Genomic DNA, 17,646 nt, shown 5'->3' with positions numbered 1-17,646 from the left:
AAAAAATAAAATACTAAAAAAATAATTACAAGGACCAAACTAACTTGTTCATTTTGTCAAAACTTTTATTTTAGTAAAGATAAGAAATATTAAAAAAATAATAATCACAAAATTCGAACACATAAATCCTCATGCTTCAACTACCCCACCCCTCCCCCAAAGATTAATGTTTAGTACCATTAAGAACCTATTTAATGTAATGACATATTAAATAGATAATGTAATGTAATGGCAGGTATACCATTAAGAACCTAGGAACCTGAATTGATATATTAAATATATAAATATTTGGGACGGGGAAATTTTAATAGAACAAAGGGAAATGCCGTGATATCAGATTGAAACAAAGTAAACACAGGTCAAATGTGAATATAATACAGTTTCAACCCATTTAGGGAATGAAATACTCCAACAGACTAGCTGGAACAGTACATTTGCCATATTATATTTAGATGCATTAGGGAGTCATGTAATCCAGATAAATAAATAAATTAAAGACTATTAATAATGGATATGTTTTATGCATTATATATACTTGTAAAGTGAAAAAAAAGTTCTTGTTATTTCATATTGTTCAAGTTATTGAGGAGCCAAAGTTTTCCCCAACAAAAACTGATGAGTCTGAAACCACTTCATGCGAACAGTTTAATGCAAAGGAATGATAAATATATTCAGAGTGAAAAACCAAAGCTCTAATCTGACTGCAAATCATGCCTTTGATGGTGATTCACTAGAGTTGACAGCAGGAGTATCTTTTCCCGATTGAGATGCAAGTGCCTCTAGTGTGTTGTGAAATTCTTTAGGGAGAGGAGGAGGTCGGTGGAGAGGAACATGCTTGGGAACTGGTGCATCGTTCTCAATCACCTCACATTCGTAATCATCTGGAACACCCCAAGGATCCCACTCTGCAATCCAGCATATATACATAAAATATAAGTAGACAAAATTTCTAATCAGTTAATGAAAAATCTTTCCAAAGATGCAATTAATGAGTGATTTTTATAAACATTTGTATTAATACAGAATACAAGACAAATAAAAGGACTGTTTAGTTTGGGAAGATTATTCTGTTTTTTACTTTTAATTAGAAAAATGTAACCTCAATTTTTACTTTGTTCTTTAAAAAAATGTACAAGTGTGAAAACAACAATGTTAATAATTAAAAATAACTCCAAAATATTCTAAAATAGTTAAAATCTTATTCCAAAAAGATAAGATGCTACTTCCATGTTAGTTTAAAATAACAGAAAATTGCACTAACCTCCCTTGAGATCTTTTCAAATGACACACCTCTCCTCTAGTTTTCAAGTGGACAATAACCCCCTTACTTATTTATCTAAGTGACACATACAACCATTTACATAAGATAACACCATTTGTGCCTTATTAAGAGAGAACAAATTATTAACACAAGTATTAACAATTGAATGAAACTTGATTTATTACTCAATTTTAACTCCCAAATTATATCATAAATATCATGTGTTGTTATTTAAAAAATATAACAATTTCAAGGAACAATTTTAAAGAATGAGCTAAGAAATTATTAATTCAAAACTGAAGAACAATTAAAATTTTCATAAAAAAGACAAAGCATTGTATGTAATTCAGAAATAAAAGATAGAAGCGTATATGATCGACAGAATATAAATTGACTTTTATTTCTTCTCTTTCTCTCACTTTAACTAATAATGTTATTCTAAGAGATGTTAAGTGATTTTAAAAATTAGAGGGAAGGTGTGTCATTTAAACAAATATCAGGAGAGGTGAGTGCAATTTTCCTTAAAATAAAACTCATGAAACTTAAAATTGCAACTTAAGTTTTGTTATGAGTGATTATCGTACAACAAAAATTTGGAGATGCTAACAAACTTTAGATTAGCATTAAGCATATAGGAGATTCAAAGTTAAGACTGATTATCAAGAAATAAAAAAGACATGGACAATAGGCCGCTAACAACTACCATATTCATATAGTTACTATATAATGCATCTAAAATTTCAAAATACCTTAACCATGATAGTTCTCATTCAAAGTATAAACACAAAACAGCACAAAGTTTCAAACGCAAAGTCGTTCCAGATCAAGTTGTCACTCCAAGACAAAAACTATCATCTATAAAATCAATCCAGCCTAACTACTACCAAATGTGGTAGGTTACAAACCATAAGTTTGAGCCTTCTAAATTTAGGAATTTCTTACAAAGTGCTAGAACCTAACTGAAATATATTCAGGACCATCAAGATCAATATTGAATGACCTGCAATATATACTAAATACTATTAAAATTTAAGTTAAATTGTACTTTTGGTCCCTCTATAATATCAAATCCACAATTTTGATCCCTCTATTTTTAAATTTGCAATTTTAATCCCTCAATTTTATAAAATCCGCAATTTTGGTCTCCTAATTGAATGTTCATCCATTATCAAAACCAAGTAATGTCATTCAGGTTAATGAATGCTCCAGCAACTTTCCCAGCTACAATAAAAATTGGATTTTTAAGCCATTTTTAAGGTCTGTGTTGGTATTTTTTTGATGATATACTTGTTTATAGTAGGGATTGGCAAACACATCTTTTGCATCTTTTTTAAGTACTACATATTTTAAAGGAGAATTTCTTTGTGGAAAATAAGTGTATTTTTGGAGGACAGCAGGTGAAGTATTTGGGGCATGTTATTTTGGGTGCTGGAGTTCATGTTGATCCTGCCAAGATCAAGGGCGTAATAGACTGGCCAATCCCTTACAATTCTAAAGGAGTGAGAGAATTCTTGGGCTTGACAGGATATTACAGGAAGTGTATAGAAAGGCTATGGGAAACTAGCAAAACCTCTTACTGAATTTACAAAAAAAAAAAAGAAGAGGGTTTCATTGGGGTCTGCAAGCTCTGAAAGCATTTGAGAGACTAAAGAGGGATCTTCCCACTACACCTGTGTTGGCACTTCCTAATTTCACTCAATCTCTTCAAATTGAGTGTGATGCATCAAGAAAAGGAGTAGGAGCAGTATTTATGCAAGAGGGAAGGCCACTTGCAAATTTCAGCAAGGCTTTTGCAAATCATAACTTGTTCAAGACAATGTATGAGAAAGAATTGATGGCTTTTGTGCTAGCAATAAAACACTGGAGACATTACCTTTTGGGTAGATGTCTTGTTGTTTTTATTGACCAAAAATGTTTGAAACATTTGATGCAACAACGGGTGGCTATTTGTAATCTACAATTTTGGATATCTAAGCTGTTGAGTTATCAATTTGAAGTTGTTTATAAACTGGTGTTTGAGAACAAGGCTGCAGATTCTTTATCTTGTATTCGTGAGGAAGGGGATCTTAAAGGTGTTGGTTTCTTCACCAATGTGGGACCAAAAGAGGGAGATTGTAGATGAGGTAAGAGGGATCATGATTTGAAACAATTAATTGATGACTTACAAAGAGATTCTAGTTCAAGACCCAGGTTTAGCCTTCAAAAGGGATTTTTGCTTTATAAGGACAGGTTAGTGATACCTTCTTCATCATATTCCATTCCACTTCTTTTGGAAGAGTTTCATTCCTCTTCAACTCATGGACATTCTGGATTTTTAAGGACATATAGGAGAATAGCAGGGAATCTATATTGGATAGGTATGAAGAAAAGAATTCAGGATTCTGTGGAAGCTTGTCATGTATGCCAACGACAAAAATATTCAGCCACCTCTCCTTATGGAGTATTACAGCCCCTACCCACTCCCAAGCAGTAGTGGGAAGCTATTTCACTTGATTTCATTATTGGATTACCTAAATCTAGAGGATATGATGCAGTCCTTGTAGTTGTTGACCGTTTGTCAAAATATGCTCACTTCATATTCCTCAAACATCCATACAGTGCTAGACATGTGGTTGACATTTTTGCAAGAGAAGCAATGAAGTTATATGGAATGCCATAATGAATTCCCTGTGATAGAGATCCTCTATTTGTCAGCATCTTTTGGCAGAAGTTATTTAAATTGCAAGGAATGGTGTTAAAAATGCCTTATCATCCGAAGACAGATGGTCAAACTAAAGTAATAAATAGATGCTTAGAGACATATCTGAGAGGTTTTAGTTATGAACCAAGGTTATCAGTAAGGTTATACGGCAGATGGCGGCAAGGACCATTAAATGCCATATTGCCATGGCATCACCTTTAAATGCCATATTGCCATGGCGGATGCCATGGCAGACATCATGGCGGAGAAATATATATATATATATATAATATGATGAAAAAATAGAAAATTAACAAACACATATTAAAACCAACAATATAACAATCTAAAATTCATGGCATTCATAATCTCGTGATAGTCATCATAAAGAAACATAAATTCCTAACCAACAAAAGGATTAAATAACCATCAAAACAAAGCAACAATGTTAAAACCAGGAGGAAGTCGCGTTGGAGGTAATGGTGGCGCGCCCGTAGGTGACAGTAGCATGCGCGGAGGTTAGGGTGGCATGACAGTGGTGCATGTGGAGGGGGAGAAGAAAGTTATGCCGTACGTGATGGTGGCAGCTGCGTCAGAGGCGACGGTGGCAGTTGCGTTGGAGGCGACAGTGGCAAGCGAAGGTGACGATGGCAGTGGGGTTTTGTCGGAGCAGCCGTGGGTTGCACGGAAGAGAGGCTAATATGTATTAAGGTTTTTGCAACCCTATTTTATGTGTTGGGTGCCCAACCCGCGAAAGAAACCCGGACCCAAACCAGAAAAGAAAAAAAATGGCCCAAACCAGAAAAAAAAAAAAAAAAAAAAAAAAAAAAAAAGGCCCAAAACGGTGCCATGTACAGCCCAAATGGCCATAATGGATCGCGGCTGCCGCCACCATAATGGCTATTGAACAACCCTGTTATGAAGTACCCAAGGATTGGTCTAATTGCTTACCTTGGACAAAATTATGGTACAAGTACAACACCACCTTTTATATAGATACAGGAACTACCGCATTTGAAGGGGTATAAGGCAGAAAACCACCAAGTGTGGTTCGATTTGTGCTGGGAGACACTAAGGTGGAAGCTGTAGCCCAGAGAATCACGAGAAGGATGAGGCTTTCTATCAATTAAAATATAATTTAAACAAGGCTCAAGAGCAGATGAAGAAGTATGCACATAAAAGCAGAAAAATGCAAGTTTTCGGGATTGGAGAGTGGGCTTTTCTGAATCTGAACCAACATAGACAACAGTCTGTTTTGCGTAGAATTAATAAAAAACTATCTCCAAAATATTATGGGCCCTTTCAGGTGTTGGAGAAATATAGGGCTGTAACATGCAAACTTCAATTACCTCCTACTTCACATGTTCACAGCTTAAAAAAACAACGGGGAACCACGCAGCTGTGTGAGATGCGAGGGTCATTACATAGAACCAATGTTTTAACAATCAGTCCGTGACCATTTCAAAACACGCTCTGCAACTGTGCAATTGCAGCCATAGTAGCTGCAATTAGATGCAAAAATCAAGGACCGTAACAAAATTGCATCTTAAACCCACAAAAGTTGTATTGTACCCCCAATGAGAATCCTACAGTCAAAATCCGTTCAAATTCTCGCTCTCGGGTTAAAAATAAAATAAAATAATTCACAACTTCAAAAGTAAACAAACCAACAAATTCACAATTTAGAAACCAGTTTGCAACATTGCCAACGGAAAGAAAAAAAGAAAAAAAAAACAGAGATTGCAAGGCACCAAACTAGGACGCTAGGTTACACAAACCAGATCAATTGATTTCACCCACACAGGTCCATTCACGAAACCACACAACAGAACCTATATATATATATATATAAAATAATAAATAAATAAAATAAAAATACCGATCATGTAGGAAATGAGTTTGAGTTCATCCTGAGCCTCTTCGATGAGTTCCTCGACCTGGCCGCAACCGAGGCGTGTCTCGATGGCTTCCCAGTCCTGCTCCTCCTGGCAGACGCTGAGCCTGTGCTTCGTGAAGCTCTCCACCGCCTTGCGGTACCCTTCGTCTTCTGGAACCTTCTCGATCTCCTTCAAAGTCTTGCTGTAGAGCCCTATCAGCACCTCCCTCGCGTTCGGCACCACGTCCAGACCCACGATCCCCGTCGAAGCCTTCACCTTCGCCATCAGCGGCCGCGCCACCGCTCGGAGAAACATCTTCGCTCACTCACTCACTCTCTCGATCTCTCTCACTCCGCGTCTCGCTCTATGATGGTTTTCCGACTCGGAGGGAAGGGGTGGGCTCGATACAATGTGTTCCTTTTGGGCTGCTTCGAAACACTCCTATGGGCCTGTAATTTGGCCCAAAATGGTCCTCAAGTTGAATAGTTCCCAACTTTTGGAGGATTCAAATGTTTTGTTTCTTACATGATATATACACTTCCTTTTTTTTTTATAAGTAAACCTCTTTTTAAAAAAAATAATTAAAATTTTAAAATATTCTTAATTTTTTGTTTTAAATTTTTTAATTTTACATCCACAACATTTAATTTAGTACTTTTTTTCACATATCTTTCCTCCTTTTTTCAATTTTTACATGTACTCCCTTATTTTTCCTTCACCCCACCTATTTTTGTAACATGTAAAAATTGAAAGAGAAAAAAAAAAGTGTGTAAATAAGAAGAAGAAAATAGCAAATTAAAAGTTGAAAGTGTAAAATTAAATATATTTTTTTTAAAATAATATTTTATAATTTTTTAAAAAAAGGAGGTGTACTTATTTTAAAAAAAAAAAAATATATATATATATATATATATATATATATATATATATATATATATATATATATATATCATGACCCTTGTTTCTTTTGTAATGGTAATGGGATGTTTTATGTTTAAGTTTGTTCTTTCGTTTGATTCAAGTTTAAAACAATCACAAAGATAAAAAAAGAAAGACCATATAAAAATGCTACTGTTAAATTTAAAGTAGTATATTAATTTAAAATTAATGTAATTAAAGTTTTATGATGCCTAATGTGTTACTATATTATATAAGTAATAAAAAAAATTCTTTTTATTTATCAAATTTGTATATGAAAATTTGTTAGAAGAAAATTTTGAATACTATGTTATAAAGATAATTTTTTATCTAAACATTTTTTAATATAATTTTATTAATGTGTTATTTTTTAATATTGTATCAATTTTTAGTATAATAATAATTATCTTCAATAATTAATTTTTAGTGAATTTTTTAATTCTTTTTACTCTAAAACTAAAATAATTTAAAATAATATCATTAATATTTTATGATATCATTGCCGTTTATACATTAATATTATTTTGTTTTTTTTTATAATTATGCAAGTATTTCTAATTGAGCTTAGTTCATTTTATATAGTAATATTATGTTAAAATATTTACATTAAAAATTATTGATATTTTTTAACGTGATTTATTATTTATAAATTCATAATTAACATAATTATTAATAATTTTAATCTTATATTTTATGATATCCATAAAAAAATTATATTAATATTTTATTATATAAATATATTTTTATTTTTATTTTATTCAAAACAAATCATGAATTAAATTATTTATATTTTAAAATTGTATATAACATGATTTTTTTTTAGCTAGAATATATTTACAACTAATATAAATATATTTATACAAATTTTCTAATGTAATAATTAATTTTTATAATTTAATATTTTGTGATACTATTATGGTTTACATTTGTTAATATGTTATTGTATAATTAATGTAATTTTAATTTCATTTGGAAATTGTGTGAATACTCGAGAGTAGTTATAAGAGATTTTTTGGTGGAAAATTTTGGAACAAAGTTTTTTATGGAAGAAATTATTCTCTTATTATTTATAAATTAGTTATTAATATGATTATTAATTATTTAAATTTATTTTACTTTATGTATTGATAAAACTTGTATATTAACTTGTTATTACATAATTAATATAATTTTAATTTTACTCAAAAAAATTCATGAATTAAATTATTTGTATTTTAAAATTGTCCATAACGTGATTTTTTTTTGTTAAAATATATTAAAAAATAATATAAATATATTTATACAAGCTTTTCATGTAATAATTAATTATTTTTATAATTAATGTTTTATGATTCCATTACAATTTTTATTTATTAATGTGTTACTATATAATTAATATAATTTTAATTTTATTGTGAAATTATATGGATACTCAAGAGTTATAGGAGTTTTTTATACAAAATTTTGGAGGAAAGAAATTGTTCCCTTTATATTAATTATAGATTATCTTAAAAATTATATAAATTGTGATTTTTAACTGATTGATTGTGTAAATCCTTTTACATAGATAGGTATAACCACTAAACTTCATTTAAAAGGAGAGAAAAAAAAAAGGATATATGTTTATCAAACTAAGATATAAAATGATGTTGAAATATAAGCTTATTAAGAAGCGAGTTAAATTGGTGTTAAAAAAATAAACTTTTCTCTTTTTTTTAACATTTTAAAACCAGTTTCTTGATCTTTTAAAATGATTATGTCATATTGATGGATAAAAGATTAATCAATATTTTTGACACCAATAACAATTAATCAATTCAATATTGAGCTTTAAAGATCAAACAAACAAGATTTCAAGACTTAACAAGTAATATTAAGAAATAACAAGATATGAAGATGAAGGGAATAAGAGAATCATACAAGAATTTATGCTAGTTTCCTTTCCTCAAAAAGCTATACCCAGTCTTTTGTAATCAACATAAATTACAGGTTATCCACTATAAGTAAGAATGTAATTACAGACCAGTCAATCAACCCTACATCATAGGCATTCCTATTATCCTCATAAAAACCCTAGACTTATGCAAGATCTTGAAGAAGTGATTGATGTTCTTCCTCTTCAAGCTCTACCTTCAATGTCCTCTTCTTCTCTTAAGGTTCTTCAGTGGAGGATGGCGGAAGCAAGAACAAGCTTCAAAGCTTGAAGCAACAAGGAGGTTCAGTTCTTCCTTGAAGAGGAAGAAGCTTAAGGAACTAAGCACAAAGCTTAAATATTTTATTTTTATGAGTTTTAAAAATGTCAATTTTAAATATATTCCTAATTTTACATTCTTTTATTATTATGTTTTTAGACTAAAAAAGTTATGTAATATCATAATGAGGATTTTTTTTAAGAGTCAACTAAAATTTGGTAATATTCAATTAAGATAATCATGAGTTGTTTAGGAGTCTATCAAATATGGTGATATTCAATTAATATTTTTTTTACTTAAAAAAAGTATATTGTTATTCAAAAATATAGAGATTTCAATTAATTATTTTAAATGTTAAATTTTGTGAGACTTTTTAGTATAATTTACATGTAATTCACTTGTCAAACAATCTCACCTCTTTTCTTTGCTACTTTTACTCTTTCTTTCTTTTTTCTCTCCCTTAAATCTTTTATCCCGCCTTTCTTCCTTCTCTCTTTCTCTTGCCATTATTGCTTCTCTCTCTTGTTTTCTTCTCTATCTCATTTTTTTTTCTTTTTATTTATCTCTTCTACTTCATCATCATCTCATTTTTTTTCTCTATTGAAATCTTTTCTCTTTTCTTTCTTACTTCTCTTTCTCATTCTATAACATCCCAGTTTTCATAATTATATGAAGGTATTTTATAAAAAAAATTTATATTTAGTAGCTTAGAATGAGTCGTTCTCAAACTAGAACGGGCCGTTTCAAACTACTAAAAAGACCTATAACCCTAGTTGGAAACAGATCATTCTGGTTTAAGAACAGACCGTTCCAAATATGGTCGTTATGAGTTAAAACCCAACTCTAGAATGGGCCATTTTGGTTTTAGAACGAACCATTTCAAATGAGAATTTAACACATGATGAAAGGATCCAGAACGAGCCGTTCAAGATTCGAAATGGGCCTTTTTGGCCACTTTTAACATTTATAAATAGCAGACTCTAGCATTACTTCTAGACATACTTTCTGAAGACCAAGGATAACCAAGAGAAGGAGATCAACCAGATTTCACTCTAACTTCGTCTTCTGCTTATCCAAGTAAGGGGATGAGTGAGAAACCTCGTTCGGGGTGTGGGAATAATTGTTGGGTAATAGGATTGACTCCGATCCCTTGCCTGATGCATGCTTCTAGGAACAAACAAAATTTGAATGTTTTTTGTTTTCCCTTCTAATTGATCTGTTGTGATCCTTGCTGGATGTGATGTATGAATATGTGATTAATTTTGAAAATAAACAAGTTTTGATATGAATTAGAGTGCTATGTGGGTTCTTATGCAAAACCTTATGAGGAGTAATTATGAGTATGACTATGTGAAATATGAACAAATGACATGAAACATGATGTGAATATGACATAATAAGTGAAATGTTGAGTCGATGAAATAGTGAATGTGTGACATGCATCATGTGCATATATGATTTCAGGTGTGTCGCTTATAAGCCGCATACCAGTGATGTAACAAGCTATGTGATGAAATGATTTATTTCAGGTGTGCTGCTTAGGCCGCATACCAGTGATGTAACAAGCTATTCTAGGTGCACCTTTGGTCACCAGTGATGTATTCATCAATGAACGTGCCCCAGGTATGTTGTTGTAGCAACATACCAATGATGAGAAATGTGAAACTTCCGTATAATGCCACATGCATGCATTTATGAGTCGAGTCCATGACATTATTGCATGATAAGTGAATGTATATGTATTCTAATGTATTTATAACTTGAGAGTTATGCTTGGTTATGTGTAACTTTTGTGGTATTTGTTATGATTGTGTGTGTGTTGCCTAACCTTTATTTATGCACTTGAACTTGAGTGATATGTTTCTTACTCCCTTGTTGTTCTTGTATGTGTTTAAATTCTGTTGTATGTGATCATCAACATGAGGATGTTGGTGATGAGACTTAGGCTTCAGTTGGGCATGCTCTGATAGGATATGTGATATTAGGGCTTAGTTAGGATTAGTATTGGAGTTTCATTACTGTTATTGTGTTTTGGAAAGATTAATGTTTTATTTTGTCATCATTTTTGCATTGGACTACGATTTGCGAAATATGAATGTGAACTCTCTATCTATGTGTTTTGAAACCTTATTTTTAAGAAAGTTTTATTTACTCAAAAATGTACTTTATATTTATTGTGTATTATGTATGTGGGGTAGAGGGTGTTACACTTTCTCTTTCTCTCTACTTTGTCTATTTTTTCTTTCTCTTTTTATTTATTTCTCTCATTTATCTCTTTTTCTTCTTCTTAATACATCCTTAAGAAAATGTGATTGAGAGAATATTTAATATTTCTAATTCATGTTTCACAATTTTTAAGTCAAGGTCACTATTACTATTTAAGACACAAACTAAACTTGCATTATCATATAACACTACATAACTTTTCGTAAAGAATATCGTGAATTTTCAATTGAATTATTGGATGAATCTTTATATTCAATGCTACTAGTTAATGAAGATTATAATTTTAAACATATTATTCAGACTCAAGCGCCTGAAAGAGAATATGTCAATGCATGAAGGATTAGTATAACTTTAGATATGTGAATAAATGTTAGTTACGAGAACATTAAAATCAATTATTTGTCAAAAGATAGAGATAATTATTTATTAAAAGATAAAAAAAAATTATATTGATTTTATTTGTCTTTATTGTATGTGTTATATTTTTTTTTATTAAATCTTGTATTGTTACAAATCCATATTTTCCTATCAAATATGTAAAATCTTTTAAACTCTATAGCATAATTCATCAAGATCCATTAAAATTTGAATTATAAAATTTTTATTAAAATCTGAGTTTTAAAAGTCTTTAAAAAAATCTTAAAAATCATGATATTCTTAAAAATTCTTTTAAAATTTATTAAAAAAATTTTAAAAAAATTGTATAAAATCATCTTTCAAAATCTCAATCTAATATCTTTTAAGTAACACAAACTAAATAAAGTTCAACAAATAGGATCGACCTTAATACCCACATATCGGGAGAGGATGTAGTCACGTTTTACCTTCTTTAAAAAGATTAAAATAAAATAAAAAATAAAAAATTCTTGGTTGTGAATGAGGGTGAGCATTATAAACTCAAGTACATCGTAACATGAACCATTTGAAACTTACGAACTTGTAAATGTAAAACTATATTCCAAAAAAACTAACGGTCATGAATTCAACAACATTTGTAAAGAAAGATTGACTTGTTAAATAGATGTTTGGATTACATTCCAACTTAACTGTGATTTCAAATCCAAATTTTGAGCATGAAAATTTGTAAATACTTTTAGAAAAAGTTTTATTATCCCACTTGGCATTTGTATATACTAAAAAATGAGTCACTCAACAAATGTTTTTATATTTTGAAATTCGTTTTACATATATACAATCTGTTTTAGAGAAGCTTGTATACATAATACTCCCTCAGTATGTTATTAGATCTTCTTTTAATAATTTTGATTTTTGTCATAAATTATGTCTGTAATTATCACGTGGCTCCATCTTAGTTTGATAGAATAATTTGTTGCATAACATCGACAAAATGAATAGTAAATTATAATAGAAAAACATTGTGGATCACAATACTTTAAAAATTCCTTTATTTCTTTCTCTTTAAAACATATAACAAATGGATAAAAGAAAAATATAACAACATGCTCCCAATAAACAACAAAACAGTTGAATTCAATGGTCAAAATATGACTTTAATTCTAAGGTCAAGCTCCAACACCAGGTCACCCTAATTAATCAGAATCCCCTTTTAAACCAGTTTGACAATTTGACCATATAATACAGAAGTTTTAGATTTAAACAAATTGCATCATCCATTTTACATCATACAATGATCATTACTCAACCATCTTCATGTATCAATAAAGTTCCCAATTAAATAATTACCAGAAACAAATACTAAATCCATGAACATAAATATACTTTTTGCTTTCCACATTAAATGGCAACATTAATTTATTTGCATAATAATTGAAATAATGAAAACACACAATAAACTATAGTTGACCAATTCATCTTCCTAGGAATAAAAAAGGTTTGACCTTGGTGCCAACTACTAGTAGGTACAAGAAAAATAAAAAATAAAAAATAAAAAAAATAAAATAATGGGTGTTTCTATCTCGTGATAAAGGCGTTACAGCAGGAGCAGGGAAGATTCTGAAACTTTCTTTACATACTGTCCACAAACAATCAAAACGCACCCCACTTGTGTATTCCAAATTTTTGTGATTTCATATTCATTTTCAAAGATTTTTTATTATATAAAATAATGCTAACAATTTGTTTTATATATGACTTTTGTTCTCTATTAAAAATATTGATAAATTAAATAATTAATATTTCACTATGAATTATGAGAAAAAAGAATCAAACTTACATGTTGCATGCTTAATAAATTAGGTACTGTATGTTTTTGGTGCTATGATTATCCTTCCATCCACATTGATAATGATGTGTAAATTTCAATCTTTGACGTGGTCAATAAGACAATTGCACAAGCGAACAAAATTTATCTTTTTCTGATAATAATGTTGTCTAGAATCGCTATTTTGGTATATAAAATTATACCATACTACAAATGAATTATCGAAAATTTATTAATTGTAATTTATTAAAAATAGTCAAATTATTACTAAACGATTAATATGTAATAATTGTATAACAAAAGCATGCCAATAAAAATAAATTAGTATATCAAAATAATCTATATTTTTTTAAAAAATAAAATGAATTTGAAGAATAAATTTGCATGTCCAGTGACAGATGCTTGAAGGCAGATTCGGAAGCACGCGTGAGACATTGCCCGTGAGGTTTTGATTTGGTGTATCTGGTCCCAGTGTGAAAATGAAGTCTCTTGGGATCATCACCAGATCAAGATCGCACGTCCAGAATCAAACGGTCCTGCGACCGTAATCAATGAAATCTCATAGACGCAACAAGAAAACTCACTTATTAGTTATTACACATTTTGTGTTATTTAAGTCTCTTCTATGCTTTGTTACTAAGGGATGAAAAATAGAATGTTAAAAAAAATAAGTGAATAGAAAGAGTAATAGCTAAGAGCATCTACAATGGGAGTTGCTTATAAGCAACTCCCAACCACTTTAAATGGGTCTCACTGTGCCACGTCACTCATAAGCAACTCATACTATATTTTTACAATTTTTGCTCCAATGGAAATTGCTTATAAGCACTCCTACTTTTTTACAACTCATACTACACTTTTTGACACCTCACACTACACTTTATGATAAATTTTTATAAAATTAATTATTATAGATAATATATAAATATAAATAATTAACAAAATAAATTACATAATTAAAAAATTACAATAATAAAAAAATACCAAAAATTACAATAATAAAAAAATATTATAAATTACAATAATATTATCATTTCTTATTATTTTGATATTTATTTTGCTATTTTTTTTAACTTATTACCTATTTAAATATATCATTTCCATATCTATTTTTTTTAATATTTTCAAAATTTTACCAATAATTAAAAATAATTTTACATCACATTATAAATTATTTATCAAAATATAATTTATATATTAAAAGTTATTTTATTATATAATAAAATATATAATAAAAATATTTATTTACTATGATTTAATTTATATATTAAAAGTTATTTTATTATATAATAAAATATATAATAAAAATATTCATTTTCTGTTTATCACCTTCGTCTCTTTTTCTTCTCTCTCAAATTTTTCATTTTCACCCTTCACTCCCTCTCTCTCAAAGTTCCACCTACGATGAGGAGTCTGGTGAGGCTGAGCGGCGCGCACCAGATGGGGCTGGTCAGGGGGAGACTTGCACGCGGCTGCGCCCCAGAGGAGGCTGGTCGGGGGGAGTGCGTGCGCAAGAGGGGGCTGGTCGGGGGGGAGTGCATGCGCGCGGCTGAAGGGTCTGGTCGGGGGTTGCGCGCGCGGCTGGGGGGTTCAGCGGGGGGTTTCCGCGCGCGCTGCTGAGGGGTCTGGTCGGGGGTTCCGCGTGGTCGGGGTCCGGTTGGTCAGGGGTTGCGCGCGCGGAGGAGGTTTCATACATGCATGCGGTCGGAGGGGGTCCACCAAGAGCAATAGCAGGTGCCACGTATGTTTAAGAACCGTTGCTTCTGCAAGCAACAAAGAAAAAAAATTTAAGAACCCTTGCTGCCACGTATGCCTGCTCCAACGGGAAGTTCTTGTAAGCACCGTTGCTTACAAGTAAGACACGCATTAAGCACCTCCCGCTAGAGGTGCTCTAAAAGATATAATAGTTTATAAAAATAGAAAAATAAAACAAAAAGGTTTTTTAATTGCTTTTTTTATTATTACAACTGACTATCACGTGTTACAATCAACTTTTAATTAATATTGCTTTTTATAATTAATTTTTTTTACAATTTTAAAACCACCAATACTTGTTAAAAAATAATTATAGGAATTTTAAAATAATTGGTATCTGCTAAAGTAATAAGTGTGGTGATTTAAAACTATTGATACAAGTAGAAAAATTTTAAAAATAATTTTGACGATTTTTTTTTACTGACAGAACATAAATGAGCTAATAAATATGCTATTTCTTACTCTCACTACGAGTCACACAACTTCTTTGCTATTTTCAGTTCCACCTGCTTTAGAGGGAAAATAAAAAAAGTTAAAAAAAGAGAGTATATTTTTCTATTTCTTACCTACCAATAATAATAATATTTTTATTTTTCACTTACTTTTTTTTTATATTATTCCTCGTTTCGAGCAAACAAACACAACTAAGCAGCGAAATGCTGTAAAATTTGTAATTTTTTTTTAATAAATTTCATTCATTTTATCCATCATAATTAAATTTGCAATCAAGATATTTATAACAATTTACACATCATATTTATTTAATTGAACTAGACTTCTTCTAAGTAGAAGTAGTAGAAGAGTTAGGACTCCTAAAAATAATATATAATCACAATACTTTAAAAATACTTTTAATTAATATAATTTATAATAAATTTGTTTTCAATATTTTAAATTGAAAATTAATTATTTAAAATTTAAGCTAGCGTGTTCTAATTCTTTAAGAGAACTTACAAAACCGCTAATGTCTAATATAGGTAAATTAAATAAATTATATAATAATAGTTAAATTTAATTGAAAGATTAAAGAATTTATGTAAAAATATTGAATAAAAAATAAGTTTTATATGATATGTTTAGGAATAAGAATATGTCTGACTTTAAATAGGAATTTATAATCTAACCTTTTTAAAGTTTGACATGACTTGATGTGTTTTATAGAAAAGTCAAGTTTAGACTTTTAAAAATGTCTATTTATATAGGAAAAAAGGATAAGATTTAGGTTTATAGAAAAGTTTGTTAGATCAAATAAATCAATTAATTTATTTATATTATATAAAAAATTAATATATATTATTAAAATATAAATAAATGATTAAAATTATTAAACAAAAATAAATTATCAATATTTAAAATATTTTTTATACAATTATTTTTTTCATTATAGATTTATAAGTTTATGACATGTACATGAATGTACATTAACATATATGATTATACATAAATTGTTTCTTCAATAAAAAATATTCAATTTTTCTCCTATATTTCGTTTAAAATTTTAATTTTAATAATCTTAAGTAAATTATATTTTAAAAATAATTTTATTAATTTTTAATAATTAAATTTATTAACCTAATTAACATTTATAATTTAAATAGATTAATAAGTCAAACTAGACTTGTAAAAAAATTTATTATAAATAATAAATCAAACTTAAATCTTAATTTTTCAAAGCTTAACATATATATTCAAAGTCTGACTTATCCGGCCCATTGTGGTTCGGATACCGGGTGGTTATAAAAAAAAAAAAAAAAAAAAGTCTGACTTATCTTTTCCTAACCTATTCTCATCCGTACATATGTTCTATAATTTTAAAAATCAAACTACTAATTAGTTTGATTAAGAATCAATCTTACGTGAATTCATTATCTCAACAAAATTATAGCTTTTAAAAATAAATACTGACCATCAAACCTATAAAAATAGATTTAAATCATTAATAAATCAGTTTAACAAAACTATGAATAAGGTACTATTAAAAAATTAATTTTATTTTTAAAATTTAATTTAATATTTGAATTTTTAGAAAAGTTTAATAGTTTTAAAGATAAACCATTTTTTATTCTATATATAAAACTGTATTTTAATGGATTTTTTTAATTAAAATTTAAATTAGTTTTATGATATATTTATTTTAAACTTTTACACGTATATAAATTGATGATTTATTTAATCTTTTTTTTAATGTTATAGATATAAAATAATATTATAAAATTAAGATATTATATTTATTAAACATGTTTTTTACTAAATAGTTATTAGTTTAGTAATATCAGTTGAACCATTAACCAATCAAAATAAATCATTAAATTTTAAATTAATTTTTGGTGAAATAATTTTGAAAAAAAATAATATTATTTGGATAATATAACTAAAATAAGTTTTTTAATATTATAATAATTAAAAAATAATTTTAAATTTAAGGTATAAAAAATAATGAATAATTTTTTTCTTAACACTATTATTATTCAACTTCAACCTATTGGACCAGAAATCAACGGTGGTCGAGAGATAATCGTAGAAAAAAAATTATATGCATTAAAAATAAAATAACACATACAATATAAAACTAAACC

At 29.0% G+C, this 17,646-nt stretch overlaps 1 protein-coding gene across 1 annotated transcript; it reads right to left on the bottom strand.

Annotated features, from left to right (window-relative positions):
* Positions 1-543: 543 nt before the first annotated feature.
* Positions 544-6,209, bottom strand: LOC109804246 (NADH-ubiquinone oxidoreductase-like protein). The gene is made up of 2 exons (XM_020366039.3): positions 5,821-6,209; positions 544-905 (listed from the first exon to the last, which is right to left on the bottom strand). The coding sequence occupies exons 1-2, from the start codon at positions 6,131-6,133 to the stop codon at positions 709-711; spliced, it is 510 nt and encodes a 169-aa protein (XP_020221628.1). The 5' UTR covers positions 6,134-6,209; the 3' UTR covers positions 544-708.
* Between the last annotated feature and the right edge of the window lie 11,437 nt (positions 6,210-17,646).

This window comes from Cajanus cajan, chromosome 1 (genome assembly GCF_000230855.2).
Source record: "Cajanus cajan strain Asha chromosome 1, NIPB_CcT2T_4, whole genome shotgun sequence".
Lineage (NCBI taxonomy): Eukaryota > Viridiplantae > Streptophyta > Magnoliopsida > Fabales > Fabaceae > Cajanus > Cajanus cajan.
The sequence above is the reverse complement of the archived record's forward strand: the minus strand, read 5'-3'. Positions and strand labels throughout refer to the sequence as shown.